General features: G+C 41.0%; 1 protein-coding gene and 1 long non-coding RNA gene across 2 annotated transcripts; one reads left to right on the top strand and one right to left on the bottom strand.

The window, feature by feature from the left end:
* Positions 1-1950: 1950 nt before the first annotated feature.
* On the bottom strand, positions 1951-2656 carry LOC109781484 (uncharacterized). Its single transcript, XR_006664472.2, has 2 exons — positions 2406-2656; positions 1951-2339 (listed from the first exon to the last, which is right to left on the bottom strand). It is a non-coding gene; the product is annotated as an uncharacterized lncRNA (long non-coding RNA).
* LOC109781483 (ABC transporter B family member 5) lies at positions 2628-9186 on the top strand. The gene is made up of 12 exons (XM_020340085.4): positions 2628-3569; positions 3800-3854; positions 4351-4526; positions 4790-5011; positions 5082-5320; positions 5487-6012; positions 6095-6368; positions 6446-7073; positions 7144-7372; positions 7634-7900; positions 7987-8250; positions 8371-9186. The coding sequence occupies exons 1-12, from the start codon at positions 3297-3299 to the stop codon at positions 9013-9015; spliced, it is 3798 nt and encodes a 1265-aa protein (XP_020195674.1). The 5' UTR covers positions 2628-3296; the 3' UTR covers positions 9016-9186.
* The last annotated feature ends 5811 nt before the right edge of the window (positions 9187-14997 follow it).

Genomic DNA, 14997 nt, shown 5'->3' on the forward strand with positions numbered 1-14997 from the left:
AAGGAAAAAATGCAAAATAATACGAAAGAAAACCAACCAAAAGGAAAAAAGCACTAAAATGCAGAAGAAAAACCAAAACTGGTACCTCTTGCAAATGTGACTCCCACATTCCCTGACAAGTGGCACACTGTGCGCCACTTATCTCAACCTGAGAGTTTTTCTTTTTTTTCGCGTATTCATTTTTTCAAAACAGTATATCTTTAAACCGTGCATCCAAATGCAGAACCGTTTTCACCTCCGGATTTCTCGCGTCGAGATCTCCGAAACTATATCCAAAGTTAATAGATTTTGACGAACCTTCTTCCACAGATAAACGTGAAATCCGGAAATCATAAAAAAAGCAGAAATAAAAAACAAAAAACAAAAACAAAAAACAGCAACAAAAACACAAAAACGGAAGAAAAAATAAGAAACCCGAAAGTTCAGTTATGCTTTTCATTTTTTTTTTGGAAGCACAATTTGTGTTTTTCTCTTTTTAGGAAGCATAGTTGTGCTTATCATAGACGCACATGTTGTGTTTTTCCTTTTTCAGAAAATAATGATTGTGCTTCTCTCGGAAGCAATGCCTCTCCCTTTTGGGGAAGCACATGTTGTGCTTCTTGCGAAAACAGGGAAGCACAGTAGTGCTTCTTGCAAAAGCACATGTCACGGAAAAGCGTTACTTTTCAGAAAAACAATTTTTTTCCCATCAAACCTAGGGAAAACCAAGAAAAAACTAAAGAGCCGAAAAACCCCAGATAAAACTAAAAAACGCGTACATATATAGAAAAACAAATCATGCTCCTGCGGGGGGCGACAGGTGGCGGCGCTGGGGCAAGCCACATGCGCCATGGGAGTTACCCCTGCAGAGGGTGGCATTTCCTAAATGGTGCTTAAGGTGCCTGTTTATTTAATACATGCTAACGTGCACACCCTTGCCTCCGCTTGTGCCGGCCCATCTTACACTTTTTTTCTTTTTCTGTACAAACCTTCCAAATAAGTTCACAACCAGAGTTCACAAACATCTAGTTTCACAAAGCTTTTTTGTGTTTTTTTTTATTTTTTCCTTTTATTTTTTAAAATTCGTTGAACTTTTTCTAAATCGATATTTTTTCTCAAGTTCAATGAACTTTTTTCAAAATTGATAAACTTTTCTTTAAAATTGATGATTTTTTTTCAAATCAATGAACTTCTTTTTCTAATTCGATGATCTTTTGTTCTAATTCGCTGGACTATTTTCAAAATTGATGAACTTTTTTTAATGTTGATGAACATTTTTTTTTCTAATTTGATAATCATTTTTTCCAAACTCGATTAACTTTTCTCAGAATTGGTTTAATTTTTTAGTGTTGATGAACTTTTTTCTAAATGCGATGAACTTTTTAAAATTTTGGTTAACTTTCTTTCAGTTTTGATGAACGTTTTCAAAATTGATGAACTTATTTTCAAATTCTTGAACTTTCTGAAATTTGTGAACTTATTCATAATCCGCAATATTTTTGAATTCATGATTTTTTTTGTTTTTTGCGAAAATTACGATTTTTTAAGAAAAATACTTTTTAAAAAAGTCAATGGTTGACCAGACTGGTCAATCACGACAAAATGCGACCGAGCGAGGAAAACCGGCCAAGAAGGCATCGAGCACTCGCCCTCTACATGGGCGGGCCCGGCCCATAAGGAGGGGCGCACGAGCGCCGGTTCCCCCTAATGGCGCTTAAGGCCCCACATAGGAGCATCCGTAGAGGGTAACCATTAACTTTTTATTTTAGTGCTGGGTACTCCCGCAAGACCGTAGTACATATTTGGCTCAACCGACTCAGCCACGGGCTCGCACCAACAATGCAATGCAAGGCCGAGTTGTATGCGAGGAATTCTCATTCATTCCCAGGCCCGACTAAACGAAAGCTGACGCTTCCTTCCAACGACAAAAAAAGAAAAAAAAACTAACGCTACTGTAATTTGGATGTGAGATTTTCTTCCCACGCATACAAACATAATCAATGAAGGAATAGTATATATCTTCGGTCAGAAACAAATACAAATACACTCGTCTAAAAAACATAGAAATACACAGTACCCCCTACTTAGGTCCTACACGCCATGCCCTAATCTGCATAAGAAGGATAAGAACAAAAAGAGAACGGGGCCAGGCCATGCCATTTGCAGAAGGTCTCACACACATCCGAACAGAGCTGATGCTCCAAGCATCCAACGCTCAGGTCCTCCGGGATCTTCCATTTGGCTCACTCCAGCAGCTGCCAGATCGCCATCGTGGCGCGAGCGACTAGCTACAAATCTGGGCGCTGAACACCCTGCGATACCTCCTGCCACTGCCAGGCAAGACGAGGCCTACTAAGCTCCTGCCAGAAAAGTCGAGGTGAACTTTAACATTAGGAAAATGATCAGCAACAAAAAATTATGCTTACATCTGAGCTGACGCAGCCAAACCGATGCGTACGACCGAGCTGATGCACCAAGTGTCCTAGTCATCCTCTGATGTGGACACCTGCAAAAAAAAAGCTCCTCGCATTAAAATTACCGGCAGAGTTTGCCCCTAGGCCAGCCGCTATCAAGGAAGAGGGGTTTTCATCGGCCGTCACTTTCCCGGCGAAGAAGATCTGGTTTCACAATGTTGAATCAGTTTGGGTCTGCAGGACAAAGACAGCCTTTAATTAAGGGTGCACTCCTACCATCATTCAGGCACTTTCTACTGGTGGTACTGGCACTGAAACGGATCGGTACATAAATTATTTCACCACCATGGCGAGTGCAATGAAAGCTCTGGGGATTTTGTTACTGCGTAATTCTCAAATGTTTACTCAGTCTATGTATTATTTAGACAGCTGCATGCACTTGAGAGTAAAAAACAGAGGAAAACTTGAGAAGCAATAGAAGAAGAGGATAGTGAACAAAGAAAAAGATAGACAGGTTCCTTCAAACAGCTTTTGTGTTTGAAGTTGAAATCTAATGTTAAAAATCCAGCAAAAACAAAAAATCACGGTGAGTTACTGACTCAAATGGGAAAAGGCCATCTGTGAAGGAGTGCACTTCGAAGGGTGAGCGAATAGGATATGTAGCTCTTGTGGCCAGTTTCGTTATCCTACTCGTTTCTAGGTTGGCATCGCACCTTGTTGACACATTTATCTGTGTCATTTTCCTTTTTTTACCCAACTGTCAACCACATCTAACTTTATGGTTGCTCCTGTGAATGGACCTACCTGTGAACTAACAAGACAATGACACTATAAAAGCAGAAGTTCACTCAGCCGCTAGAGCAATAGACACACGGCGCTAGTCAGTTACCTGGTAGGCATAGCATGGGAGAAACAAATAATGCAAGAGCTGATGGTGTAGTCAAGGGTGGAGAAGAGGAAGAGAAAGGCAGGAAGAAGATGACCAAGGGTGGTAAGGCGTCGTTCCATGACCTGTTCAAGAACGCGGACGCCGCTGATGTGGTGCTGATGCTGGTTGGCACGGTCGCCGCGCTTGCGAGCGGCATGTCACAGGTGGTCATGTCGATCATCTTCGGGCGGATGGTAGATGCCTTTGGAGGTGCCACCCGGGACACCATCCTTCCCCGAGTCGACAAGGTACCCTTTTGCTTCTGTATGAATCTGCAAGCATGCAACGCCACTGAAACTTGTTACATATTTGCTGATAAGAACTTGCTTACAGGACACAGATATGAAATTACACATTAACCTGATAAGAGATTCTTGATTTTTCATGCCCTCAATTTACAAATACACGCATCATGTTCTTTTATTTGAATATTCAGAAGAATATGGATCTTGTAATATGGCTGTCATATTTCTTTCAGGTGGTTCTAGAGTTTGTCTACTTAGCAATTGGAACATGGCCTGCTTGTTTTCTCCGTAAGTATGACCTACACATATGATCTTTATGGTATCTTCACGTGGCCTTTCCCATTATTTATGTATTTCCCAGAAACAAGTAGATCCTATTGAATGCTACTATTCATCAAGCCACCAACCACCCAAGCTATGATACTCAATTACCATAAGAGTCAGAGGTTTTTCAATAACAAAATTTGTTGCAGAGACACTTCAGTACCATGACATATTATTTATGTACTCCAAATATGTATGATGTTGTACGTTGTCATACTTGATCACGTGTAAATATAGCATATGAGTATGTCTTTGATAGTTCAATTCGGTATAATTTGAGTATGCTAATACCTATGAATATAATATGCTCAAAATCAAGTGTTTTGAGCATCATAATACCTAGGAATACCACAGGCGCATACTCAATATCAGATCGCCCATTGATGCTTCTACTGCATCATGAGTTTCATTTAATATCCACTGAAATCATTCTTTCAATAATAATGCATATGCTTACCAGAGATATCATGCTGGACCGTGACTGGGGAGAGGCAGGCAGCTCGCTTTCGATCTTTGTATCTCAAGTCGGTTTTGAGACAAGACATGGCATTCTTTGATACAGAAATGAAAGGTGGACAGGTAGTGTTCGGTACATCTGCTGACACAATACTAATTCAAGATGCGATTGGCGAGAAGGTACAAAGAATGCAGCTTCTTCTTTTCCTTTACCTGCTACAAAAGAAGAATATGTTGCTTAGTTACTACCCCAGTGATGCTTTAACTTCTATTAGAATATATCTATTGTTTTTGGTGTTTGGTGGATGATCACCGAAAGCCAATAAACATGACAATAATTATACTTGTAGTAAGACCTTGATATAATTCAGCATTAACAGTTTGCATTAAGTCATAATCTTATTTAGTTCTTGTTTTACATTTTTCCCATTCCTTTTCCCTAGGTAGGGAAGTTTCTACAGCTTCTTACCACTTTCATTGGTGGGTTCACGGTGGCATTTATCAAAGGCTGGCTCCTAACCCTTGTAATGCTTTCTACTATACCACCACTAATCGTTGCAGCTGCAATCGTCTCAAAGATGCTTTCCAAAGTATCTAGCGAGGGCCTAGCATCATACATCGATGCAGGAAATATTGTAGAACAGACAATTGGATCCATAAGAACGGTAGGCCATTTGTTGATGACGTAATCATGAACGACAAGTCCTTAGCTAACCAGTATTCATACTGTAACAGGTGGTTTCATTCAATGGTGAAAAGAAAGCCATGGACCAGTACAACAATCTCATAAAGAAGGCATACAAGGGTACGATCAAGGAAGGGGCTATTCAGGGCTTTGGCCTGGGTTTCCTTTCTTTGGTCTATTTCTCCAGCTTTGGACTAATTGTATGGTATGGCAGTAAGTTAACCCTTGACAGAGGATATAGTGGAGCAGATGTCATGAACATATTGTTTGCTATCCTTGTAGGAGCAAGGTTAGTAATGACACAAAAATATCTGCACCCCAGCTACTAACCAAGTTCCACTAATATAGATCAACATGCTATAGTGCTTCACAACAAATTGCTAAATACTTCCATAAATCAAACCTTAAGATGAAATATGTGTTCTAACTTGCAAATTTTCAATTGTTTGGGTTAGAGCATTGGGTGATGCAACCCCCTGCATTGCTTCCTTTGACGAAGGAAAAGTTGCCGCATACAGATTGTTTACAACAATCAACAGGAAACCAGAGATTGACTATGATGATACTACTGGTGTTGTGTTAGAAGACATCAAAGGTGATGTAGAGCTGAGGGATGTGTCTTTCAGTTACCCAAGCAGGCCAGAGCAACTAATATTTGATGGATTTTCAATGCATGTATCAAGCGGCACAACAATGGCCATAGTTGGGGAGAGTGGGAGTGGCAAAACAACAGTCATTAATTTAGTTGAGAGATTTTATGATCCACAGGCTGGCGAAGTGTTGATCGATGGAATGAACATCAAGAGTTTTAAGCTAGAATGGATGAGAGGGAAGATTGGCCTTGTTAACCAGGAACCAGTACTCTTCATGACATCTATAAAGGAGAACATAGCCTACGGAAAAGAGGATGCAACATTGGAGGAGATCAAGAAAGCAGCAGAGCTTGCCAACGCGGCAAGATTCATTGAGAATTTGCCTAATGTACTTACATAAACACAATCTGTTCAACAATAGCCCGGGCCCACGTATATAAACATAAACCTAATGATGCATATGTTTTCAGGGTTATGATACAGCAGTTGGACAACGTGGTGCCCAGCTTTCAGGGGGGCAGAAGCAAAGGATTGCGGTTGCGAGAGCCATCCTAAAAAATCCGAAAATCCTTTTGCTCGATGAAGCGACTAGTGCATTGGATTTAGAGTCTGAGAGGGTTGTCCAAGAAGCACTAAGCAACATCATGGTTGGGAGAACCACGATTGTCGTGGCACATCGTTTGAGCACTGTTAGAAATGCCCACTGCATATCAGTTGTTTCTGGAGGAAAAATAGTCGAACAAGGTTAGTATCTCCCCTGCTCGATCTTTACTTTGGTTCTGTACCGAAACAGATGAACTAATTTGAAATGATCCACTCAGGACATCATGATAAATTGGTAAAGGATCCTGACGGAGCATACTCTCAACTTATTCGGCTACAAGAGACACACCAAGAAACTTGCGAGCAGTTAAATGCTGGATTATCAAGCCCATTATCTAAAAGAAATCAAGCACAATCAATCAGTACAAGTTCAGCTGGGAGCAGCCATCATTCTGTAATTCCCCCTGTCAACTTGCCTGGCCCTACTGCATTACTTGATTATGATGGTGCAGATGGTGAGAAAGCAAGCGAGAACACAGATGTCAAGGTTTCCAAGAAGGCCCCAATGGGACGCTTAATTAGCCTAAACAGACCAGAGACGGCATTTCTTCTATTTGGTTCTCTTGCGGCAGCAATTGATGGAACTGTCTACCCAATGATGGGTTTGGTAATGGCTAGTGCTGCTAAAACATTCTATGAATTACCAGCAGACAAGCGACAGGAAGATTCTATCTTTTGGGGATTGCTGTGTATTGGGCTGGGTGCAATGGGTATGATATCAAAGCTAGCAAATAGCCTTCTATTTGCAATAGCTGGTGGGAAACTTATAGAACGCATTCGTGCTTTCACATTTAAAAACATAGTGTACCAAGATGCTGCTTGGTTTGATCATCCTGCAAATTCTAGGTGAGATATCTTAATTTATTCTCAAAATGGAACAATGAAGATACTAACAATCCCTTTCATCTCTTATTAGTGGAGCACTTGGTGGAAGGTTATGTGTTGATGCCCTTAATGTGAGACGCCTTGTAGGGGGTAACTTGGCCTTAATAATCCAATGTACTGCAACACTTATTTGTGGAATAGTAATAGCTATGATTGCAGACTGGAAGCTTTCATTGGTCATCTTAATTGTAGTTCCTTTAATGGGTCTCCAGGCTTATGCTCAAGTGAAGTTCCTACAAGGGTTTAGTCAAAATGCTAAGGTGAGCCATGAATTAGCACTATTCTATGAAAAAGTTCTTTAGTCTTATTTTTGCCTCTTTTTTCCATTTCTAAAGTACAAAATCTTGAAAGGTAGGCTCGATACACACCTCATGCTGACAAAAGGAGGATAACTTAGAACAGCTGATTAACAGTTGTCTCTGCTACTATGATGTCAACAGTGCTTTCTTTCTTATGAACATTGCTATATTGGTGACACTTGTAATATATTTTCCCCATCATTTCTGAATATGTGATAACAGACCATGTATGAAGAAGCAAGTCAAGTGGCAACTGATGCAGTTGGTAACATGAGAACAGTGGCCTCTTTTTGTGCCGAGAAGAGAGTGGTGACAAAATACAATCAGAAATGCCAAGCTTCTAAAAACCAAGGAATTCGAACAGGAATAGTTGGAGGCATTGGTTTTGGTTTCTCATATACGATGCTATATGTCACGTCTGCTCTTTGTTACTATGTTGGTGCAAAGTTTATTAGTCAAGGCAACTCCGATTTTGGCGGCGTCTTCAAGGTAACCACTAGGAATCATTTCAATACAACAAAACATTCTATCCAGATATCCTACTATGATATTTACTTCAAATTATTATAATGCAGGCTTACTTTGCTCTGGTTTTGGCCATGATTGGAGCATCACAAACTAGTGCTATGGCTTCTGATTCAGCCAAGGCAAATGATTCTGCAACTTCCATATTCAAAATCTTAGACAGAAAATCCCAAATCGATTCCAGCAGCGAAGAGGGTTCTACCATGGAGCTTGTCAAGGGTGACATTGATTTTATGCATATCAGCTTCAAATACCCATCCCGTCCAGATGTTCAAATATTCAGCGACTTCACCTTGAACATTCCCTCTAGAAAGGTCTTATTCGAAACCAGGAGTTATTTTTTTCATTTTCTCACTGTTATTCTGAGAGGGTTCAATTTACTATTTTCTGTAAAAAAAATCCCAGGAATTTACTTAGAAACATGTTTGTTGCAGACTGTTGCGCTTGTTGGTCAAAGTGGCAGCGGCAAATCTACAGTAATCGCTTTACTAGAGCGTTTCTATGATCCAGATTCTGGTGCGATCTTATTGGATGGAGTAGAAATCAAAAACCTAAAGCTCAGTTGGTTGAGGGACCAGATGGGACTGGTAAGCCAAGAACCAGTCCTTTTCAACGATACAATACGAGCCAACATAGCGTATGGAAAGCATGAAGAGGTGACCGAGGAAGAGATTGCTGGGGCTGCTAAAGCAGCCAATGCCCATGAGTTCATATCGAGCATGCCACAGGGGTACAGCACGTCAGTTGGAGAGAGAGGGACCCAACTGTCCGGCGGGCAGAAACAGCGCATAGCTATTGCAAGGGCTATTCTGAAGGACCCACGGATACTGCTTCTGGATGAGGCAACAAGTGCGTTAGATGCAGAGTCAGAGAGCGTCGTTCAAGACGCACTGGACCGCGTGATGCTTGGGAGGACAACTGTCACCGTGGCACACCGCCTCTCGACGATCCAGGGGGCTGATATAATTGCAGTTCTGAAGGACGGCGCAATCGTGGAGAAAGGAACGCATGAGACCCTGATGGGCATCGCGGGCGGGGCATATGCTTCGCTTCTAGAACTTCGCCCCAATGCAACATAATACAGTGATTTGGGCAATGGCATCGATTTGAGCTACTGAATTGTACTAGCAGTACAGTTGGCTTAGACAATTTAGTCTGTTAGATATACTACTGCTGGAAATGCAGGCGTCTTATCGAAATATATAAGAAATGTTCCATGGGTGAAGATTTGCGGCAGCCAAAAGGGGAACGCGACATTTCCAAGGCCTGGCGTTCTGTATAAATCTAGCATACAGTGTACCTAAGGTCGTATGTTTGCTACTCTCCAGATCAGTGCTTGCATCAAACCGAATAATCCATGGGATACCATGGGAGAAATTTATTGGGGGGCTGAACTGCTGAAGCCAAGGGTATTCGCAGGATATGGTGGTGGGTACCTTGTGAGGAGGCTACTGGTGGCCGTCTCAGGGGATCCTCGTCGACGCTGAGACAGCAACAGGCGCAGCCATCACCGAACGAATCTGCTCTGCCGGCGAGCCAGACTGCGTGCGGCGCTTGGCTCCGGCTCGTCCCGCCGTTCGCTGCGCCACCCCGTGCAGCGCCGGCGACCTCCTCGCCGGCGAACGCGAACCGGAGGGCCGAGGCCTCCGCCGCTGCGAGGGAGCATGCGCCGAGCAGGGGACAGGCGGACGCCGGCGGCAGGGGAGGGATATTCGGCTCGCGAGAGAGGATGGGCTGGACTAGGTGGGGAAAGGACGAGGTCGGCCTATCTAGACCACAGCTGCGACCGAATTAAGGAGTAATCCTTGGAGAGCCCTGCAAGAGTCATTTTCGGCTTTTAGACGACTTTTTGTTTCGATTTTTTCGGCTTTTTGGATTTCTCTGGTTTTCTTTAGGTTTTGAACAAGAAAAAATGCAAAAGAAATTTGTGAGAGGCGCATATTTACTTTTCATAGAGGCATCGATTTGCTTCCGCGAGAGGCAGCTGTGCCTCTCGAAAAAAGAAGAAAAATGTGTTTTTTTTTCTACCTTGAGAGGCACAGATTTACTTCTGTAGGCACAGATTTGCTTTTGCGAGAGGCCTCTCGAAAAAGGGAAAATGCATGTTTTTTTTTCTTTTCGCAAGAGGCACATATTTATTTCTCGTGAAGGCACAAATGAAAAAAATGTGTCCTCTTTTTTTTCTTTCGCGAGAGGCACAGTTCTGCCTCTGTGCCTCTCGAAAAAGGAAAAAAACGTGTTTTCTTTTCCCATCAACCTACTAGCAATAGGGGAGAAAACTTAGCATGTGGCAACAAAAGCGTCGATTCGAGGCGTCGGCTTTTTCTTCCGCAAGAGGTACGGTTGTGCCTCTCGGAAAAGTGAAAACACGTTTTTTTTGTGAGAGGCACATATTTACTTCCCTGTGGAGGCACATATTTACTTCCCTGTGGAGGCACATATTTGCTTCTACGCATAGTTGTGCCTCTCAGAAAAGAAAAAATGTGTTTTCTTTTTCATGAGAGAATTTACTTCTCATGAAGGTACACATTTGCTTTCATGAAAGGCACAGTTGTGCCATTCAGAAATGGAAAAAAAGAAAAAAAAAATCTACTTTCAGCTTGATTTTTTCTATGGAAAAAGGTTCGACAAAATCTATCAACACAGAATTTAGTTTCAAAGATCTCGACGTGAAGAATCCAACGTTAAAAATGGTTCGATATTTAAACGCACGGGTTTAAGAGATAAAATGTTTTGAATAAACGGATCCTCAAGAAAAGGAAAAACTCTTATGTTGCGACATGTGACACACATGCAGTGCATCACTTGTCGTAATATGTGAAGGTGAGAATGAGCTTTGCAAAGAGTACTTCTTAATTAGTGATTTCGCAAATACAGTACTATCGGTACACAGCGCCCACAGCACTCGCGATCGTTCCATAGTAGGTCGGCCCGTGTAGCTTTTTTTCTCCGACCGGTTTGGAAAAGGTTCCGCGGTTTTCTAGGGCAGTTTTCTCTAGGTTTTTCAGGATGGGTTTTGCTTGGTTTTTTTTCCCTTTTTTGTTTTTTCTTTTTCTTTTCTTTTCCATCTATTTTTTTCATATTAATTTTCTTGAGTTTTTTATTTTTTCAGTTCATGAACTTTTTTCTAAACCGTGAACTTTTTTTCAATTCGTGCTTTTTTAAAATTTCCAACCATTTCTTAAATTTATGAACATTTTTATTTTTGCAAAGTTTTTCCAAATTCATGACATTTTTCAAATCCGTTAACTTTTTTCAAACCGCTACAGTTCCTCGAGCGGCTACGGTGACTCAAACCCCCTCCGCTACAGTACCCTGTGCCACTATAGTGTCCCGGTCCGCTACAGTGTTGCACAAATGGACCGGACCAATGAAGATGCTCTGTGTGCCAAGAAGCAATCAGGCATGACATGCACCGATTAGGAGCTCTTGATTTATTTAGACCAAACAGTGGCAGACCAGGAATTGAACTTAGCTGAGATGAACAATTTAGGTCTACAAAATTTTAGGTACATATTCAGGCAACGCACCGTGGCCAGGCAACGTGTCTCCCTTCTAGTCGTCCTGGAGGGCACCATGGTGTATCCTTTATCTAGCTCTAATGATGCTCACCCGCCAAATCGTGGCAACCAAATTGCTTCCTAGAGCTCAACATAATGGGAAACTTTAATTTCATCAGCGGACTTGAGAGAAATAGACCAAGTGGAGTTCATAGCAACATGTTATTATTTAATAGCATCACACAACAACATGATCTAGAGAATTTTTCTAAGGGCAGGGCCTCTACATGGAGCAACATGCAAAATTTACCACTGCTCAAAAAGCATGATTGGATATCTACTAATGCTACATTAGCCACCACATGTCCTAGCGCTTTGGCTAATCCACTATCCAAAATCAATTCTGATAATATTCCTACTATCATTCAGATTGATAATCATATGCCTAAATTTCAAATATCTAGGTTTGAAGAATTCTAGCCTATATTTGAAGGATTTATGGATATCATTGAGACTAACTGGAATTATGGTATCTTACATAGTGATCATGCAAACACTAAAAAAGCATAATATTGTAAATCAAAATTTCAGAAGTAATCATATTGCTAAGATCACACATGATGATGATGATGATAGAATATTATTAGATCATGAGTAAAACTCAGTTGTTCTATGACAGTCTTTCAAAGATAGACTTGGGATTTCTTTGCAACCCAACAAGCTTTTTGACATTGCACCTAGCAAACAACAAGGATCTAGTCATTTGGAGATTCCGACTACTGAGGAAAATGGTGAGGAGATTAAATGCATGCCAAATGACAAGTCACTAGGTCCTGATGATTTCAATGGTTTATTCATAAAGAAATGATGGCATGTTGTAAAGAGCGGTTGTATAAATTTTGCAAGGACTTTCAGGATGAAACTCTGAACATGTGACCTATTAATACTGCATATATTTCTGTCATTCCTATAATGAATACTTCAGAGACCCCTGCTTACTACATGTTATTCCATGGTAAGCATGCCAATTAAAGTACTCACTAAACTATTGATAAATAGGGTTTATAAATATATCACTCCTATAATCAACAGAAATCAATGTGGATTCATCAAGAATAGAAATATACAAGACTGCCTTTCATGTGCATATGAATACCTAAAGAATACTATAAATCTAATAAAGATACTATTATCTTTAAGATACAATTTGAAAAAGAATTTCATAAAGTGGAGCACGTTGCTATCATATGTATGTTACAACATCTGGGTTTTGGTCAGAAGAGGATTAGATCGGCATTTCCTATACCCCCATCATCATCTATGTGATTCCTAATAAGAAAATCACATGTGATAGAGGGGTTAGACAGGGAGACCCAATCTCTCCATTGCTATTTGTTTTGGCTGTTGAACTACTTTGGATTGTGATTAATGAGGCATGGCACAATGATGGAACAAAACTACCTATTGATGATCTTTTGGTCTGGGATATCCTATTGTCCAATATGCCGATCCCCTGCTATTGGACAAGCTCAAGGACATCTTGCATAGATTCTCTAAATCTACTGGTCTTATGGTTAATTACAACAGATCCCCTCTTGTTCTTATCAACTCTCTTAGGATAGGGCTGCAAAACGAGCTCGACACCTGGGTTGCAAAATGAGAGTATGCCATTCACCTATTTAGGATTTCCTATGGGCATCTACAAGCGTATAGTTGATGATCTATAACCATAGTTACCAAATTGGAGAAGAGGTACTCTAGCATTACTTCTAGCTATGACTTGTTGGCAAATTAGTGCATTGGAAAGCAGTTATATCTGCTCTGCCTATATATGCAATGTTCTCTATCAAAGCGTCATTTACTATCACTAGCCATTTTGAAAAATATGGAGGATCTTTATTATGGTATGGCAAGAATATCAACAAACAAGGAAAATGGATGGTTAAATGGGATAATGTTTTCTTACCCAAGGTTGCTAGTGGATTAGGTGTATTGGATCTAAGGTGGCAGAACAGAGCTTTTCTGATGAAAAAAGTTTTCAAACTTTCCGACCATCATAATACTCCCTAGGTGTAAATCGAATGGAAGGCTTTACTATAACAATGGCTTTGTCCCAACGACCTCGTCTAATGTGGGGTCATTCTGGTTGAAGGACTAGTTCAACCTTTTAAACAAGTTCAAACAATTAATTGCATGCGAAACTCGTAGTGGTGACGCGTCATTGTTATGGAATGATCATTGACATGATGATCTCTTCAAGATAATTTCTCACAGCTTCATTATTTTGCCAAGAATGAAGATATTATTTTTATTTGTGTAAAAATTATAGCATATGACAATATATGTGATATGTTCCACTTGCCTCCTCTACTATTGCTCTTTATCAATGTGAGGCTGATGACCCACAAGTATAGGGGATCTATCGTAGTCCTTTCGATAAGTAAGAGTGTCGAACCCAACGAGGCGCGGAAGGAAATGACAAGCGGTTTTCAGTAAGGTATTCTCTGCAAGCACTGAAATTATCGGTAACAGATAGTTTTGTGATAAGGTAATTTATAACGGGTAACAAGTAACAAAAGTAAACTAGGTGCAGCAAGGTGGCCCAATCCTTTTTGTAGCAAAGGACAAGCCTGGACAAACTCTTATATAAAGGAAAACGCACCCGAGGACACATGGGAATTATCGTCAAGCTAGTTTTTATCACGCTCATATGATTCGCGTTCGTTACTTTGATAATTTGATATGTGGGTGGACCGGTGCTTGGGTACTGCCCTTCCTTGGACAAGCATCCCACTTATGATTAACCCCTCTTGCAAGCATCTGCAACTACAAAAGAAGTATTAAGGTAAACCTAACCATAGCATGAAACATGTGGATCCAGATCAGCCCCTTACGAAGCAACGCATAAACTAGGGTTTAAGCTTTTGTCACTCTAGCAACCCATCATCTACTTATTACTTCCCAATGCCTTCCCCTAGGCCCAAATAATGGCGAAGTGTTATGTAGTCGACGTTCACATAACACCACTAGAGGAGAGACAACATACATCTCATCAAAATATTGAACGAATACCAAATTCACATGACTACTTATAGCAAGACTTCTCCCATGTCCTCAGAAACAAACGTAACTACTCACAAATCATATTCATGTTCATAATCAAAGGGGTATTAATATGCATAAAGGATCTGAACATATGATCTCCACCAAATAAACCAACTAGCATCAACTAGAAGGAGTAATCAACACTACTAGCAACCCACAGGTACCAATCTGAGGTTTTGAGACAAAGATCGAATACAAGAGATGAACTAGGGTTTGAGATGAGATGGTGCTGGTGAAGATGTTGATGGAGATTGACCCCCTCCCGATGAGAGGATCGATGGTGACGACGATGGTGATGATTTCCCCCTCCCGGAGGGATGTTTCCCCGGCAGAACAGCTCCGCCGGAGCCCTAGATTGGTTTCGCCAGGTTCCGCCTCGAGACGGCGGCGCTTTGTCCCGAAAGCTTCCTTCTGATTTTTTCTAGGGCGAAAGACTTCATATAGCAAAAGATGGGC

The sequence above is a fragment of the Aegilops tauschii genome, chromosome 1 (assembly GCF_002575655.3).
Source record: "Aegilops tauschii subsp. strangulata cultivar AL8/78 chromosome 1, Aet v6.0, whole genome shotgun sequence".
In the NCBI taxonomy this organism is placed as follows: domain Eukaryota; kingdom Viridiplantae; phylum Streptophyta; class Magnoliopsida; order Poales; family Poaceae; genus Aegilops; species Aegilops tauschii.

What these genes read in the sequence shown, in the direction of transcription:
- LOC109781483 (XM_020340085.4), top strand. Translation starts at nt 3,297, where the DNA reads ATGGGAGAAACAAATAATGCAAGAGCTGATGGTGTAGTCAAGGGTGGA. An exon ending in CAATTGGATCCATAAGAACG is followed by an intron (nt 5,012 to 5,081) that starts GTAGGCCATTTG and finishes ATACTGTAACAG; the next exon opens with GTGGTTTCATTCAATGGTGA. An exon ending in GCTATCCTTGTAGGAGCAAG is followed by an intron (nt 5,321 to 5,486) that starts GTTAGTAATGAC and finishes TGTTTGGGTTAG; the next exon opens with AGCATTGGGTGATGCAACCC.